The sequence below is a fragment of the Triturus cristatus genome, chromosome 4_1, assembly GCF_964204655.1.
Source record: "Triturus cristatus chromosome 4_1, aTriCri1.1, whole genome shotgun sequence".
NCBI classification, from domain to species: domain Eukaryota; kingdom Metazoa; phylum Chordata; class Amphibia; order Caudata; family Salamandridae; genus Triturus; species Triturus cristatus.
In genome coordinates, this window is record NC_140585.1 from 285,212,848 (window position 1) to 285,229,327 (window position 16,480).

General features: G+C 39.4%; 1 protein-coding gene across 1 annotated transcript in view; it reads right to left on the bottom strand.

The window, feature by feature from the left end:
* The window catches only part of LOC146854285 (protein mono-ADP-ribosyltransferase PARP12-like), a 307,738-nt gene that overhangs the window by 282,645 nt on the left and 8,613 nt on the right, over window positions 1–16,480 (bottom strand). The window contains exon 2 of the mRNA XM_085652066.1: window positions 7,842–7,977. Coding sequence (XP_085508192.1) covers window positions 7,842–7,977 — 136 coding nt within the window. The remainder of the gene's footprint in view (window positions 1–7,841; window positions 7,978–16,480) is intronic.

Consider the following 16,480-nt stretch of genomic DNA (forward strand, 5'->3'; position numbering starts at 1 on the left):
GAATGTATTAGCTAAGAAAGGGACTGACTAAGGAGAACGGTGGGTGCTTAACACTACTGTCTGAGGCAGGTAGAGTCGGGTAATCAGAGGAGGTTGAAGTGCAATTATAGCATTTTGTAAAGCGCATTTTGAAAAATGAATTTGTGAATGTCAGTTTAATGCATGATATATTATTGTGTTTCACATAAATGGTAATGGTCATATCTGTTGTTTTTATTGTTATTTTCAGTGACCCCTGACGAAGGGCACTTGACTGCCCGAAATGCATTGGGTTTTATTTAATAAAACACTGTCTTGGATGAATTTTTGCATTGATCATGTTCTTTCAAGAGGTCCAAATGGGCACAGTTGGAACACAAGAAACTTGGGAAATGGCAAACCATTCCGTGTGTGGCTTGAAAAACAAATGTATCTTGAAAGGATGTCAAACACATTGGTGTAAAATGAGTACAGTGATCATAATTTATAACAATGGACTAACTACATGATCGCCTTGATGGCGCATTCAGCTGTGCATCTGGTAGGGGCAAAAAGGATGCCCCACCCCTTGCTTTTGAAACTATACGTCCGGCCTGAATGTGCTACTGGATGAAAACATCCTTTTTGCATGCCTGTGTTTGCTGGCTTTGCCACATTAACCCTAGATCTATTGAATTTGCCTATATTTATTTTCTGGCTGGAGATCTGAAGCCTGCATTTCTTTGGACTGAATACCCTACAAATGGACCCACATGTTGATGACTAGCAGAGGCAAAACATCACACCTTAAAGAGTGACAGTCCTTCTCAACTTCCAGGGAATGCAAGGTCTCTTTTTCTCCCCGTCAAGGAAAGATTGCATAATGGAAAGTCTAGTGTTTGGACACCTCTTTTCAGCCCAGAAAGGCATTAATGTGGAATTGTTCCAAATTTGTTGTCTTTCGTACAATTATATGAATCCTACAAGATAGGCTGTCTACTACTAAGGGTAACCATAACTTGTCTAACCATAACTTTTTATTATTTACTTTTAGTGCAGCACTGAAGAACATGATGGCAGTGTGTGTATTTCCTGCTCTTGGAGTGTGTCATTACAAAGTACTTTTGCCGTCTTTTAGAAAAATACTGCCATTTTTTCTGATTCTGCAATTGCCAGGAGATAGTACTTGGAAGAGATTTTATGTAAAATCCTAGATATTCTTTTTTAGCATGGCATCTGATTTTTAATGACATTTTACGACTAGTTTGCACGGTTCTAAAAGAAGTTCGAAGTGATTTCTTATTGCATTTCCTGTTTAAGTTTAAATTTCAGGGGGAAATATACTGCTCTTTGCTGATTCTTAATATTTTTAATAGTTACATTTTAATACTATTACTTTTTAATAGTAATAAGGCTAATACTTTCCTTATAATAACATTTTTTTTAAATAGCCAGTCAGGAATATACTAACCATGTGGCTACTTTAAGTCCAGATGGTAAATACTTCTGTTTTTGTAGACAGTTAAAAAGTAGGTTTTAACACTGGCATTCAACTGTGACTCTTTCTGTCTCAATTCAGCTAACATACCACCCGGTGAGAGGGCACTATTACATACCTGGATACTGGACATGAAAAATGATTTACCTTTCCCAGAGATTCATTTGTCTTCAGAGGAAACTAACTACGTGAGCAGAGAATGGTGAGCTCTAATGGACCAAAAATAAGGTTTTCTATTTTTGATTTGTTTGCTACAGTGGTGCAGTGTTATCTCCAGGCTGACACTGTAATGTTTGTCTTGCATTTTAGTTTGCATATTGCTATGCCCGGTCTGGTAATGCAGAAAGATGCATTTAATTTTGGTACCAATACTGCACTAACAATTTCCTTTGCTCTTCATTTAAAAGGTGATGCTTATCCTAATTTTGTGGAAACAGGAATTTCAGGATAACAATTGGTATGGTATTAGCACCTTTTTCTCACACAAACTTTGACAGGTAAAACATGGCGGAATTTGGGCAAAGAAAGTTCTGGTCAATCTGAATTTACAGTTAGTAATGGGATAGCACATGTGATATTACAGCACTATCAACTGTTACAAGGTGTGGAACTCGGAAGGATGTAATACTGCAACTGGTATATGTCATGCTTGGTGATATCAGCATTTACCTAGTGCAGTAATACCGCACCAAACAACGTGATGCTGAGGTGGAGAAGCTGTCTGTTTGCCTTGTCCTGGATGTGCTGGACTTGGTGAAGTGCAAACCCGGGTTCCCCTTAGTTGTAGTATGTTTTCGTAATCTATTCAAGGGATAACCAAAGTTATTGTTGCCTCAACATCTGGAGATATTAAGGTGTGTACAAATAAGAGGCTGGGTCCTCATGATGAATAAGGGTGATTTGGTAATCTAACTAACCTGCAGAGAAGTCGGAGTCCGGAGTCCAAAACCACATTCAGGTTCCTCATGTTCATAGCAGTAGAGGTTCTAGTTCAGGGAGCACCAGAGGTCGTTTGGCTGGTTCATAGACCAAGTACAAATTTCAGTTTCAGAGGAGTTGAGCTTGAAGTGATTGTGTATCACTCATTCGTCCACTGCTCGGATGCAGGGGCCAAGATAATAAGACTCATGGTGAAAGCAATTTCCCAGTTTGAGAATGATCTGGGTGTCATCTGTGTGGTTGTAGGAGGTGAGACTGAAGGATTTCATGACATACAGGCGGAGGCAGACGCTAGATTTAAATAGAAGTGGTGCAATGATGAATCCCTGAAGAGAAGTGTTCAATTACAATAGTTGCATAGGAATAGAGAAAGGCTTCTCAGAAGGCTGGATTGTGCAGAGAGGGTCATTTAATGAGCATTATGGTTATGAATAGGCTGTAGGTGGGCATAGACTGTGTGGATGTCGCATAGTATGGGGGCAAACAAAGATCTAGAATGTTCAGCAATCAGTTGAAGAAAACTGTTCAGCTGCCTGGTCGCTGGTAGTCTGTCTCTTTATGCCCAATAAACCTCTGCCCCCTATCAGTGCTGTGGACCTCTTTTCTTCCAGTGAGGAGAGGGCAAAACACAACAGATGGTGACAATCCAACACAATCAGCCTGTGCAGAGGACAAATATAATTGCACCACCACCCATGAACTTTATACAGCAAGACAGTGAAGTGACACAGTGCACAAAGAACTGGAAGCTTCAGGTATCACAAAGGTGTCATACATGGTCTCAGGCTGGTATTTTGACATTTTCAATGAACACTGAGAAGATCCTATAAATCGTGTGGAACAACTCTAAGTTGAGATGAACAAAATGGTACCTTGACTCAGTGATGTCTTTGCATCATTTTGCATCTATCACCATAATATGAGACAGAGAATACCCATATTCTTGAATGCCAAGAAAATGTGTGATGCATTGCGCTGTGTGGAGTTGTACGCATGCATCAGCAGCTATTTGGATTAGGCCAACACCGCACTGAAGTTCTGTGTGGATATATTTGTGCGGATGTGTAGTTGTATTTAAATCAGATTGCTCAACGTAGCTTGCACAATACTCTAAAGTATTGTTAAGGTGTTTACGGAATGGGAAGAAAGCCTTCAACACACAGCAGGATACCAGTACGCTTGACTTTGAATTACAATTTCCTGGTACTAAGTGACTTATTTTATGATCCTACTGTTTGCAATGACATTTCAAGGCAGAGCAGTGCTGATTCTAAATTTAGCTTGAAGAGCAAAAGTGCAGAAGTCACATGGAATTAGTGTGCAAGTAAGATAACTTTTGTGAACTCTGGAAATCTGATTTTGAAGAGTGCTATTCTATTCAGCTAACTAATATCCTGAGATACTCCACGACTATGAAACACTGACATGTATTTGAAATCACTCTAGGAAATTTAAGCATATTGTTGCACTGTTATTGTAGATTGTTGTGTTAGTTTATTATATAAGATAACTATTTTATTTTTCTTTAACTCATTATGTTAACTTACTCATGACTGCCGCCAGTATGTCACAGCAACCACTGTTCCTTTCTAAAGCTGGTGAACCATTATTGCAATGGAAACAATATAAAAATGTATTTGATTCATAATAGATTGCCAGAGGGTGAGAGAAATTCTAGCTTCCAAGAAACAGGGGTACAGATACATCATCTAATGTTCAAAGGGAGAAATATCTATGAGAGCCTTGAGGAACTAGCACTGGGAAATGGTGATGACGAGTTGTGTGATGTGAATGAAATTTCTGTAAGGATGCTAGAGGACATTTTGGTTCACAAATCATTGTTGCACTGGAAAGACATACAATTTATGCACGACAACAAGGAAAGACTAATAAAGTAGAGAATTATAGAGCATGCTTGAGGAACATGGAAATAACATGTGAGTTTGGATATTTGATGGTATGTTTGATGCACTAAACATCTCAAGATCATAGAAAACCGTTAGCAAAGAACATAGATTTGAAGAAAGCCATTACAATTGTAGAAATGTTATAGAACACACACCCGAGTGGGTGCAATAAATGAGGAATGAGAACATATGTGAGGAAGAAGTAGCAGTAGTGAAGGATCCAGGTGGTAAAAAACGTATTAGTAGCACAAAATGGTGAATAGAATAAAACTGAAAGTGAAGAAGGTTGTGTTACAAGTCACTGAGACTGAAGAAGTTGTTGGAGCATGTGGTTAAGGTGAATGTATTAAGCCGAAGTGTGACATTGTATCATTGAGTTTCGTGAGCTGAATATCAGTGCTGGTGGTTATGGAAGAACAAGAACCAATTTTACATGCATGCTGAATAGATTTAGGGGAAAAGAGACCATTGTTAAGGTACATGTAGCCAAGAGGGGACATCATCTCCTAGTTTGGAGGCATCAAAGAGAACTAGGTACCACATTAATTTCCAATGAATACAGTTGTTTTTATGATTGAATGAGGCTTAAGGTACAGTTTATACTTTTCCCAAGGTGATCTGAAAAGAACTTGGTAATTTGGTCGATTTAAATAGAGGATAGTGTTGAAAAATAGGAATGCGACCGGTAGTGCATAAATTAATGAATTTGATGTTAGACCCACTGGGAGAGGAGTTGCATACGTTGAATAAGTTGGGAGTGATTGAACAAATTGAGGACTCCAAATGGCTTGCACCAGTGGCTTTGGTGCCCAAGGAATAAAGTAAAAATAATAGAATGTGTGTGGACATTAGGGATTTGAGCCAGAACTTATGGATTGACAGACAACCAATGCCCAACATTTCTGAAGAATTTCTCAGTTTTGGGAGCATTACAAATGTTTAGCATGATGGACATGTCAAAAGCATGTCACTTAATTTGTGTCCTTTCTAGACCACTGGAATTTATATCCGACTAACATAACTCAATAATATCTCCACCAAACACCTTTTCAATGTTTGGTCACTACTGACTCAGTCACCACCTTGTCATCAACTACAATGTTACACTTTCGCCTGAAGAGCTCACCTTGATCTCATGCTACAAATAATTTATCAATGTCTACCTGCTCTGATCATTTTTTAAGGATCTTCAGGAATGGGACAGAAATTGAAGTGGTCTAAGAATTCAAAAGGTGCCTTTAAGACAATCATATCGGAAATGGTAAAGATGCCTATGCTGGTTCATTTGATGTTCACAAAAAATGGTGGTGACAACTGATACCACTTTTCAGGACTTGCATACTAATTAACTCTAGCAGCTTGGGCAATAAGTCCAGGTGTCAAGGGCATGTCTTCTCGGCGAAGGATGAAGTAACTTCTTGGTCTGTAGGATTGGGTTACTATCTCCGGAAACAAACATGGGTGTGACTGGAAGTCTAGAGTTGTCCCAGAAAATAATATCAGAAACAAAGGAGGGAGAGTGGAGGTAGGGACATGTCCTCCACTGCACTTTATAAATAATCACGAGAGGTACCCTTAACAAGGGAAGGGTGGAATATTGTTCAATACCTTGCAGAAGACAACAAAAGGAAAAGAAAAAGATTTTTCCTTTTCATAAAACCGTCACTCACCCGGGTTTCCCCTTGGTGGCATGCTTCATCATAGGGTCCATCCCTGTCCTCTATGGACAGGGGCGTGCTACTACCAACGGATACGTGGGACCACTAAATTGTTAAAAATAGGCGGGTCCCTATACACCTATCCACATATGATAAATTTGAATGGAGTGTTTTTTAGCAGAAGTAAAGAAAAGTTAAAAATGCCAAATTTGTGGGTCCAAAAAAAATGTATTCCGTACCCCAAAGAAGGTATGTTAAAATCTGGGGACTTGTGGGAAAACCTTAGGCGTCAGAACCTATTGTTTTCCTTTTGTGGTCAACTAGTTTCATGCCTCTCCCCAAGGCATTTCATCAGGACCTAGAAGGAAAATGATGTTCCCACTCCATGTGTCTCAATCAACACAAATATTATAAAGAAAAAGACAAAATAAATATACAGCACCTAATTGGCCTGTGTTAAAAATCAAAAAAGACCTGCAAGGATATAAAGTAAAAAGGAGAGGTTCAAGATACACGACCATGAGGTCTAAATTGTTTTTATAAGTCGTGGTGGTTCTGTGGTGGTGAAATAAATAAACAAACTATGCCACAAAAAAGTGCGTGAACCTGTGATAATAGGACGCACAAGACAATACAAACTCATAACATTCAATGAAATGACACCAGCATAAACGTGTAAAAGGATAGTATCATACTTAAAATGCGACCATCAATGGGCCCCATGAGTCCATTGGTGAATATGAGGAGGGACACCTGTAGTCAAACCCTGTATTTTTTACAAGAAAAATAATATCTAGCAGAAAAGAAAAACTGGAGACCATTAACCTTCCAACTGTAAAACTAAGCAGCAGAGTGAAAAGCAAGGAGTAATGAAGTAGGAACTGGAGAAAGGTGGAGAATCCATAAATCAAAATAGGTGTGATGGAATCCAGGAAGCAGTTCAGCTATCTTGGATGGGGAATAAATAAGTAATGAAACACAGTAAAAATCACCAGCAGTAAACATAGAAATGTTCTATTAATTTCAGGATTTCTTCACAGATCAAAACATATTAAAGAAAATAGTTTAATGTGTACAATGCCATGGTACTAAGACTACCTCCCTGCATGCAGCATTACCGACATACCCGCATGCAGGGAGGAATTACCACAGAAACCCTAGTACAGGTCAGTTGAGCCGTAGCGTGCGGGGAAAAAGCAGAATGCTGATGAAGACACTAAGTCCTACTGCAGAATTGCTGAAGCGGCGGGAGGAGCCTACAGAGCCCACACCCGACCAATGTATGACAAGGTAAGGGAGAACCCTTTACACCGGAAGCCTGGGGTCCTTCTCATGAGAAGTGCGTGAAGAACCTCTGTAGCCTTTTTAACATTAACTACCAACTGGCCTTCATATGAGGAAGACTTTTTCAGAGATCTGATTCCTGAGTCCACTACTCATTAGTTCCCTAGAGTTTAACTGTAACTCCACATTCAAAACAATTACAACTCCCTTAGCATTCCCTACTGACATCACAGTCATTGGTCTGCAATGACCCAGGTCACTGCTGCTGACAGAATTGTCAGTCTCGCAAGATAACCACTTCCCAAATGAAATGCACTGGTCTGTGAAGAAAATACACATAGTAAGGTTTCGCTAAGTCCACTTCCTTCATAGTTGAACTTCCTCTAATTACAATTAAATGTATTTAAGAGTAACATTGCCTGTAAGGTCGAAGGGTGAACTAAAGATTTCTGTACATTGAATTAATTAGCAAGGGATTTGCAATAGTGAATTCCCTAAGCCAAATTCACTTAGAATCAAGTTGTACGCGGTTCCATGGATGTACCGACTAGTGTGCAGCATAGAGTAACAAGCGTAGCTTTCTCTGGCATATCTCACCTCAGGCAGGAAGGATGGGTCATTCAGCAGCAGCAGAACTTGCAGGTCCTTTTTTTTAAGGTTGCTAATCTTGTGGGCCTTGAGCACAGCCTTGTTGACATCAGACTCGATGTCATGTGAAAAAGGGCAAGTGTTACTGAAAGGAAACAAGCAGAAGGAAACAGTTACAAAAGCATCACTATACCACCCAGCCTAGCACCACAGGCATGCAAGATACATTAGAGTGTTGTGTGGGTTGGGCGTGTGTCATAACCAGCTGTGTACTCTGAGACTGCTGCTCCAAGATTCATAACCCCTTCTCATTACTGAATCACATATCCGTCTTCAAAAAAAATGAATGCATTTATTTTAAATATGTATCCCTTTCCCAACAAGCACTGCTTTTTAACGTAAACAATGCCACCTTTATGATTTACTTACTGCCTCACTTCTGGCCTCAATTATGGTGACATTTGGTTGATGGAACTGTGTGAATGTGTGTTTCAGCTACTAGTTTAGAATGATCAACTCAGATGCACTTGCGTTAGTCTAACACCTGATGCATGGTACTTGCAGCGCTGAAAGTTTAGGCTGCACACAGCAATGTTAGTGGAGCTCACCCAGCGCTAATGAAGCATGTGAACTGACCCGTGGTGGCTGGTGCAGGAGTAGTTTATGCAATGAAGTGAGCTCCAGTGGAAAAACCGAACGCCATAAAACCCAGGCAAAAATCTGAACATCACCAATGTGTTGGTTCAACGATGGGCGAAGAAGGAAGTCCATCGCCAAATGCAATGAAGTTGAAGAGTAAGTGCAAAAAGGTAGCTTTATTCCACAAATCAAATAGCTTACGATGCACTGCGTCACGTTCAGCTGGTTCAGACATTCAACTGCAACTAACTCGTTAAAGTTAGAATCCTCCCTCAGCGTCCGCTACACGTGCAAGTCACATTACAAATGATGTAGGGAAAAATAGAATACATTATATACAAACACACACAGAGCTGAGGCCTGTAACTTCCATGCAAAGGTTTGAAGTTAGAAGCAGTTGCAGGTCTTAGTAGGAACACACGCCTCTGCGAGAAATAGTTCAGAAATACCATACCACAAAAGACAATGTGTTTAGCTGAATGTTTCATGTCACACAGTTTGTTGAAATGTCAGGAAATAGATTGCGGTCAGCTAGTTGAGATACTGCATGAAGCACAGATCTTGTCTTCTTCCTGACTCAGAAAAGCCAGTAGCGCTTAAGCGTAGAAACTGCAAAAATAGGTTCATCTGCTAGAGAGACGGGCCAAAATGCACCACTCACATTTGAGCCAGCTTCCTCTGACGCACTGTGGTTTCTTACACCTATAAACTTGAACACGTACATAAGAAGAAATACCAGGTACACATCCTGCCTTAGTACATACTGATGCAGATTTATACGCCTCTGCAGAGATCACACCTACAAGTCTGATAGCTGGTCACTCCCTTCTGCACAAACCACAGCTTCACACCTAACCGGCTAGATGGCTTAATGGAAGAAACCACATTCAAAGGGTAAGATAAGCTTAGCCAATAAGCATTGAGCAGGATATAACCACACGCTGTGCAGTTAAATAAAGATATCTTTGCTCCGATTAGATTCCGAGAACTGAAACCCACAGGGGGGTTTCCACGCTCATCATGTAAGGCTAGTCCCAGCTGCATGTGCTTCTGCTTTCCAGAAATTGCTACATCCACTGATGTCAATGGTCAACTTGTGACCTTTTCCTTTGTGGTTTGGAAGAATAAATAGAGCTGACTCTGAGCTAAAATAAGAGACATCAAGTTGTATCTCCTCTGAGGTGAACTGATCTCTCCTGCAGTGTCTGATCCTCACTACAGAATTGTAAAAAAATAGAAACATATTGTATTGTCAACTTGCTTTTCTTCGTGTTTGTTCAATAGATTTATTTTCCTTTAACATTTTGGTGAGCTGAGCCAGAACTTCCACTTCTTCTCACCTGCTGCCATATCCAGAAATACCTCATGTCCTCTTGGAATGATTTAAGCAGCTAAAAGAAGGTAAGATGACGCCTGTTACAAAGTCTTCTCATTTCTCTGGGACGGGTAGGACATGGGAGTTGGAATTCTTAAAAGGTGAGAACAGTGCGAATGTCGTCCCTTTTAAGATACAGGTGGCATGTTGATAATAGAATATGTTATATGTTATTATTTTGTTTTTATTCATATGTGGGGAAATGCATGCATGATTGTGTATTGATACAACAGTAAGAACTATAGTTCCGGTGGTAAGTCCGGAAGGTATTAGAGGACCTGACTATAGGTAGTCAGAAGTGGTCAGGGTAGGGTAGCACTTGAGACTGGATAGTCGGCATATGTTCTAAAAGGCAGAACACTCAAGTCATCCCAGACCTTAATTCTGGAAGTGACAGTTTGTAGTTACAGGTAGTGAAAGTTGTCCTCCTTGTGAGTCCGGGAGAAGTGACCAGTAGTAGTAGTTTTTTGCCCTAGTAGGTATTTTTAGTAGATTAGTAGTTTTATATTATATTAGTATGTCTATGGAAATGTGGATAGAAGTGTGGCCACAGATTAATGTCATGTTGTAGTTTTATGCTATTCATGTTATGTAGTAAGGATTTCCTACTTTGTGAGAAATACTGTAGAATTCTAGAAAAGTATTTTATTAAGAGAACTGTCTCAAGGGTATACAGGTAGTCAATCACAACAGGTCCCTGGATTAAATGTCCATCTTTATAACAGTAAGGTTGTAGGTTTTTCTAACGGCACTGACCACAGTAGACTACCAATGCCAGTACCACCCAATAATCCCTTCATGGGAGAAATCCTTGAGTGCCTAGAAATTGACACCACATTACCTTTAGGTCTAAGGACACCATACATTGTTGTAATAACATTAGATACTTTAGAAGATTAGATAGGTGTTCCAAATAATTAATTGAAAACCTTTTAGAACATCCTACAGGGACATAGATGAATATCTTGAGGGTATACACACAGTCATTATTTGAGAATATTCTCTTATTGCAGGACTCAGTAGATTAAAACTGCATTATAAAAGTATGTCATTTTTGAAGATTGCAATCAAATTTTATCATAAATATAAAAGTAAAATAAAATATTTGTCTCACTTATCTAAAAGAATAGAGAGTCTAAGACGTTAGACTATTCTCTTCTTTTAGGTTCACCAGCCAAAAGAAACTGGATTATTTAGAAGAATGTATGAGAATAAGTAAGTTGAAAAGGAAGAAGAACAGCTTGTATTAATGGAAAGTATGCAAGGAGTAGGAGACGAGTGGATCTCCAGGATAATGAGAAATAGATAGCAGGATATGAAAGAATTTAGGAAAATAAAAAGTTTAAATAAATACAGGTGTTAACTCAACAGGCCTACCTACCTGTCAGAGGCAGGGTTGTTTTAGAGGTTGGGGAAAGAGAGTTGGGCGATTTATTAATGGAATAGATATTGATGCACTGTCCAGTGTAACCTCTATATTCAAACATAAAGACAAGGTCCTCCAAAGTGCCATGGGGTCCCCTCTAGAAATCCTGCTTGAGGTATACCCTGAAACCAGAGACCAGATAGGAAACAATTGTACAGAATGCCACAAGGCTACTAAATGCCACACATACCCATGGCCTCAGGAGTCTGCCAGTACTCACACTCAGAGAGACCCAGGGGCAGACCTAAGTGCAGTACAAAGAAAAGTCAGGAGCCTGCCAGCTCTCCCATTCAGAAGAGACTCGGAGGCAGACCCAAGGGCACTGTAAAGAAAAGCCATTTACAGAAACAAGTAGTAGATGCACAAGCCCAGAAAAGGCTAAGAGGGAGACCCCGAAAATGGCCAAAGCCAGAGGGTCCTAATGATAACAAAGCAGGAGAGGGGACATTGAGAGAAAACCAATGTCCTCCTCAGTTGACTCACATCAAGGTAATTAAGTGTCATAAAGACAACACAGCTGCCTTCTTTGCATACCCAATTTCAGATACAGGTGATGATATCCATGACTGGGCCCCATATACTCCAGATGAGTGTAGCCAGGCACAAGAAGACCCCCATTCCAGGCAGTGTTGTATATTTTGTAGATGGGTTTCCACAGTAGATTAGGACACAGATTGAGGCACACAGGTGTAGCAGTAGTCAAAGTCATGCAGCATGGCTCTTCAGATATTTTACTGATACCAGACCAAATAACATTGCCACCTCATTACTTAACTCAGGCTGCTGAACTAGTAGCTTTAGTAAACACAAGGAGATGATGGCCGGAGTGCTGAAACTTTTCAAACACTCCCCCCCAGTCACAGATCTAGGTTGAATCCATCATCATTCTTTAGCTCATTTTGCCACCCCAGCTCAGACACAGCTATATGCAAATCAGTCTTGAACCTGTGCCTCATGGGAACAGTCCAGCCCGAACTGCCAACCCATGTCTTCCCTGGACCGAAACAAACATCCTGGGCACGTTTTCGGGCTAACAGCCTATATCAGCAAGGCTAGCTTGAATCCAGTGGCAAAGTGAGCAAGGGACCCACGTCTGGGCATACCCTGCCTACTTAGGGCGAACAAAGAAAAAACAAGGAGATGATGGACGGAGTGCATCTACTCTCTCTATGACATGAGGTATAGTTACTTGAGATAACTATAACTGGTAAATTTGAGTGGTTTAGTTTTATAACTTTTTTTTAAAATTCTGATGGGATCCCAGGGTAAAAGAAAGTGGTTTGCCCTAGGGGTCCTGTTTCCAAGCGAGCAAGTCCGATGCACGATTCGGACAGCCTTTACGATTCATTATGTCTGGATCGAAAAAGCTGCCGGAATCGTTCTTTTGGGGCCCATAGCAGGCCCACCATCACCTGGAGCCCTCCGATTCGGACCCGTGGGGGTACCCAATTGTTCCCCTTCCCATGTGTGCACAGTGTGTATGCTTTTCCCACCCACCCCGTTTGCTATGGGAGTCTAGTACACAGGCTCCCATAGAGTTCAATGGGAGTCCAAGCGAACCGAGTCTGTAAGTATGTCAATGCATCGTACTCGCTCGCTCGGATACCAGGTGCACGATTCGCTCGTAAAGCCATACGGACCCGAGTGGTACGGAGGGCTTTACAAGCGACCGTTTTCGGGCTAACAGCCTATATCAGCAAGGCTAGCTTGAATCCAGTGGCAAAGTGAGCAAGAGACCCATGTCTGGGCATACCCTGCCTACTTAGGGCGAACAAAGAAAAAACAAGGAGATGATGGACGGAGTGCATCTACTCTACTCTATGACATGAGTTATAGTTACTTGAGATAACTGTAACTGGTGAATTTCAGTGGTTTAGTTCTATAAAACTTTTTTTTTTAATTCTGATGGAATCCCAGGGTAAAAGAAAGTGGTTTGCCCTAGGGGTCCTGTTTCCAAGCGAGCAAGTCCAATGCACGATTCAGACAGCCTTTACGATTCATTATGTCCGGATCAAAAAAGCTGCCGGAATCGTTCTTTTGGGGCCCGTAGCAGGCCCACCATCACCTGGAGCCCTCCGATTCGGACCCGTGGGGGTACCCAATTGTCCCCCTTCCCATGTATGCACAGTGTGTATGCTTTTCCCACCCACCCCATATTGCTATGGGAGTCTAGTATACAGGCTCCCATAGAGTTCAATGGGAGTCCAAGTGAACCGAGTCTGTAAGCATGTCAATGCATCGTACTCGCTAGCTCGGATACCAGGTGCACGATTCGCTCGTAAAGCCATATAGACCCGAGTGGTACGGAGGGCTTTACAAGCGAAATCAGAATCGGGCCCATAATGTTTACTATTGCTTATTTTCAGACAGAGAACTGAATCACCGAGTTCTAATATGGCTGCCATCACAACTTCATGGGTGTGGTGGCAGCCAATCAGAACTTATCTCTAGATCTGTCAGTTCCCAGATGCCTTCCAGAGTAATAGATACATACATTTTAAACCTTAATTTCTCAAACACTACTGTATGGATTTAGATCAAAGCACAAAAAGCACACTTTCCTGACCAAGATTAAGCTGTGTGCCACATTTGGCTGTGGGGTTTAAAGGGGTAAAGGGTGGGATGTACTTTTTGATTAATGAATAACTGGTTGTTAATTTATATTAATTAATTGATTGAAAATTAATTATGGAAATTGTGTAATTAATTTTCGGTGCGGGTAGTGGGGTTTATAGGGGTAAAGGGTGGGAAGTAATTTATGTTTAATTAAATAATAATTAATTGATCATTAATATCAATTAATTGATTGAAAATTAAATATGAAAATTGTGCAATTAATTTTAGGTTTGGGTTGTAGGGTTTATAGGGGTAAAGGGTGGGAAGTAATTTATGTTTAATTAATTAATAATTAGTTGATCATTAATATTAACTAATTAATTGATATTTAATTAGGGTATTTGTTTATGTTTTTTTGTGTGTGGGTTTTACTTTTATAGGGGTACAGTGTGGGAAGTAAATTAATTTTACTTACTTTATAATTAGTTGTTAAATACTATTCGTTTTTTAAACTGAAAATAGGTTTTAATTGTGTAATTAATTGTTTTACAGTTTCATTTTAGCTGTGGGTTGTGGGGATTATAGGGGTAAAGTGTGGGAAGGTAATTCGTTTTTATGAGTTTTAATTTGTTTTTTAATTAATAATATTTCTTTAACTGGTAATTATGTTAATTAAGGAAGTACATTAAAAAAAAGAAATTAGATGTGAGTTGTGAATTGTGTGGTGTTATAGGGTAGGAAATTAAAAAAGTAAATTTATGTAATAATTAATGCTTCTGTTTCTAAATAATTTCTAATTAAAAATAATTATTTGCTTGAAACTTCTCTTTTTATTTTATTTATTATAATATTTGTAGGTATTTGTCATATGTATTTAACATTATAATATGTTTTAAAACATTTTTTATATTAAATACATTTGTATTTACATTTTAACATATTTATGTATTTTTTAATTTATTTTGGTTTTTTAAATATTTTTGTTGTTGTTAATATTTTATTTGTTTTTAATTTTGAACTGATTGGAGTGAGACTATTAATGGTTACCCCGCCGCAATCCAACACTTTCCCTACTGTTGCACTCACTGAAGTGGGAATATTAATTTTTATCCCTCTGCTATCCAACACTTTCCCTACTGTTACACTCATTGTAGAGGAAATAGTAATTTTTACCCCTCCACTATGCAACACTTTCTTTACTGTTACAATTATTGGAGTGGGAATAGTAATTTTTACCCCTCCGCTATCCAACAATTTCCCTACTGTTGCACTGACTGGTGTGGGAATAGTATTGTTTACCCATCCACTATCCAACACTTTCCCTACTGTTGCACTGACAGGTGTGCGATTAGTAATTTTTCCCCCTTCACTATCCAACACTTTCCCTACTGTTGCATTCACCGGAGTGGGAATAGTAATTTTTACCCCTCCGCTATACAAGACTTTCCCAACTGTTGCACTCACTGGAGTAGGAATAGTACTTTTTACCCCTCTGCTAACCAATACTTTCCCTACTGTTATACTCACTGGAGTGAGAATAGTAATTTTTCCCCTCTGCTATCCAACACTTTCCCTACTGTTGCACTCACTGGAGTGGGAAATGTAAGTTTGAAGATTTTTAAATAGTTTCATGTTTTCATTTATAATAGAATTTCTTTTATTGGATTTTCTGTTATTGTACATGTATATATATATACACAAAACAAAGATGCGACGCACTCCAGATCCAGTTTAAGCTTTTATTTTCAGCTGTACCGGCTCACACCAACGCGTTTCAGCCCTACTAGGTCTTTGTCACGGTTAGTGAGTATTCCTTTGCTTTCACTATGTATCCCAAACACAGTTTGCCTATAATGTGGCACTGTGGGGAAAGTAGTTTTCTCATTATATTGTGTATTTATATGTACAATATTTACACGGTTATCTCTGAGTTTCAGGTGACATATTTCACTATTTTGTTATTTATTACAATTCATTATAAACAAAGAAATGGCTCAATTCATTTTTTGTATATGATTTGTATCAGTTCAATGAGTCTTTTCTTCTATCTTCATTTACTAGACTTTAGTGTCTTTACTAATTTCAATATCTGAGCTCATTTCTAGAAATGTTGTCACATTCATTGCTCCTGGTTCATTTTATTCCTGCGTCATAGGGATTAGTGCCCTTAATGATGTTTTTATACAACAGTGTTCCTTTCTTTCCCTGAGTGCAGTAATTGTTAAAATTCAGGAGTACTCAGTCCAGATGTACAAATAACTCCTCATCATTATTAATCCCATGAGGGGTCTTCGTTCGTAATCTAATTATGTATCTGGATTCTGTTTGGCGCAGTTTCTTGATCTTATCACCTCCTCTTTCATTACTTAGTATGGTGTGGATTCCAGAGAAGCGAATCATTGTCCAGTCACTGTTTTGACAATTCATCATGTGCTTTGCTGTGGCATAGGATGTAGCCTTGTTCTTTACAGCTCGAATATGCTCAAGTATTCTTTTTTTGAGCATACAGATTGTACATTTTATAGACTATATAGCGCATTTACATTGAATGATGTATAAAACGAACTTCGTGGAACATGTGATTGGTTGGTGGATTTCAATTGTGTTTCCTTGGAAGTCCTGTATTGATTTGCGATTTTCTCCAATTTTTCA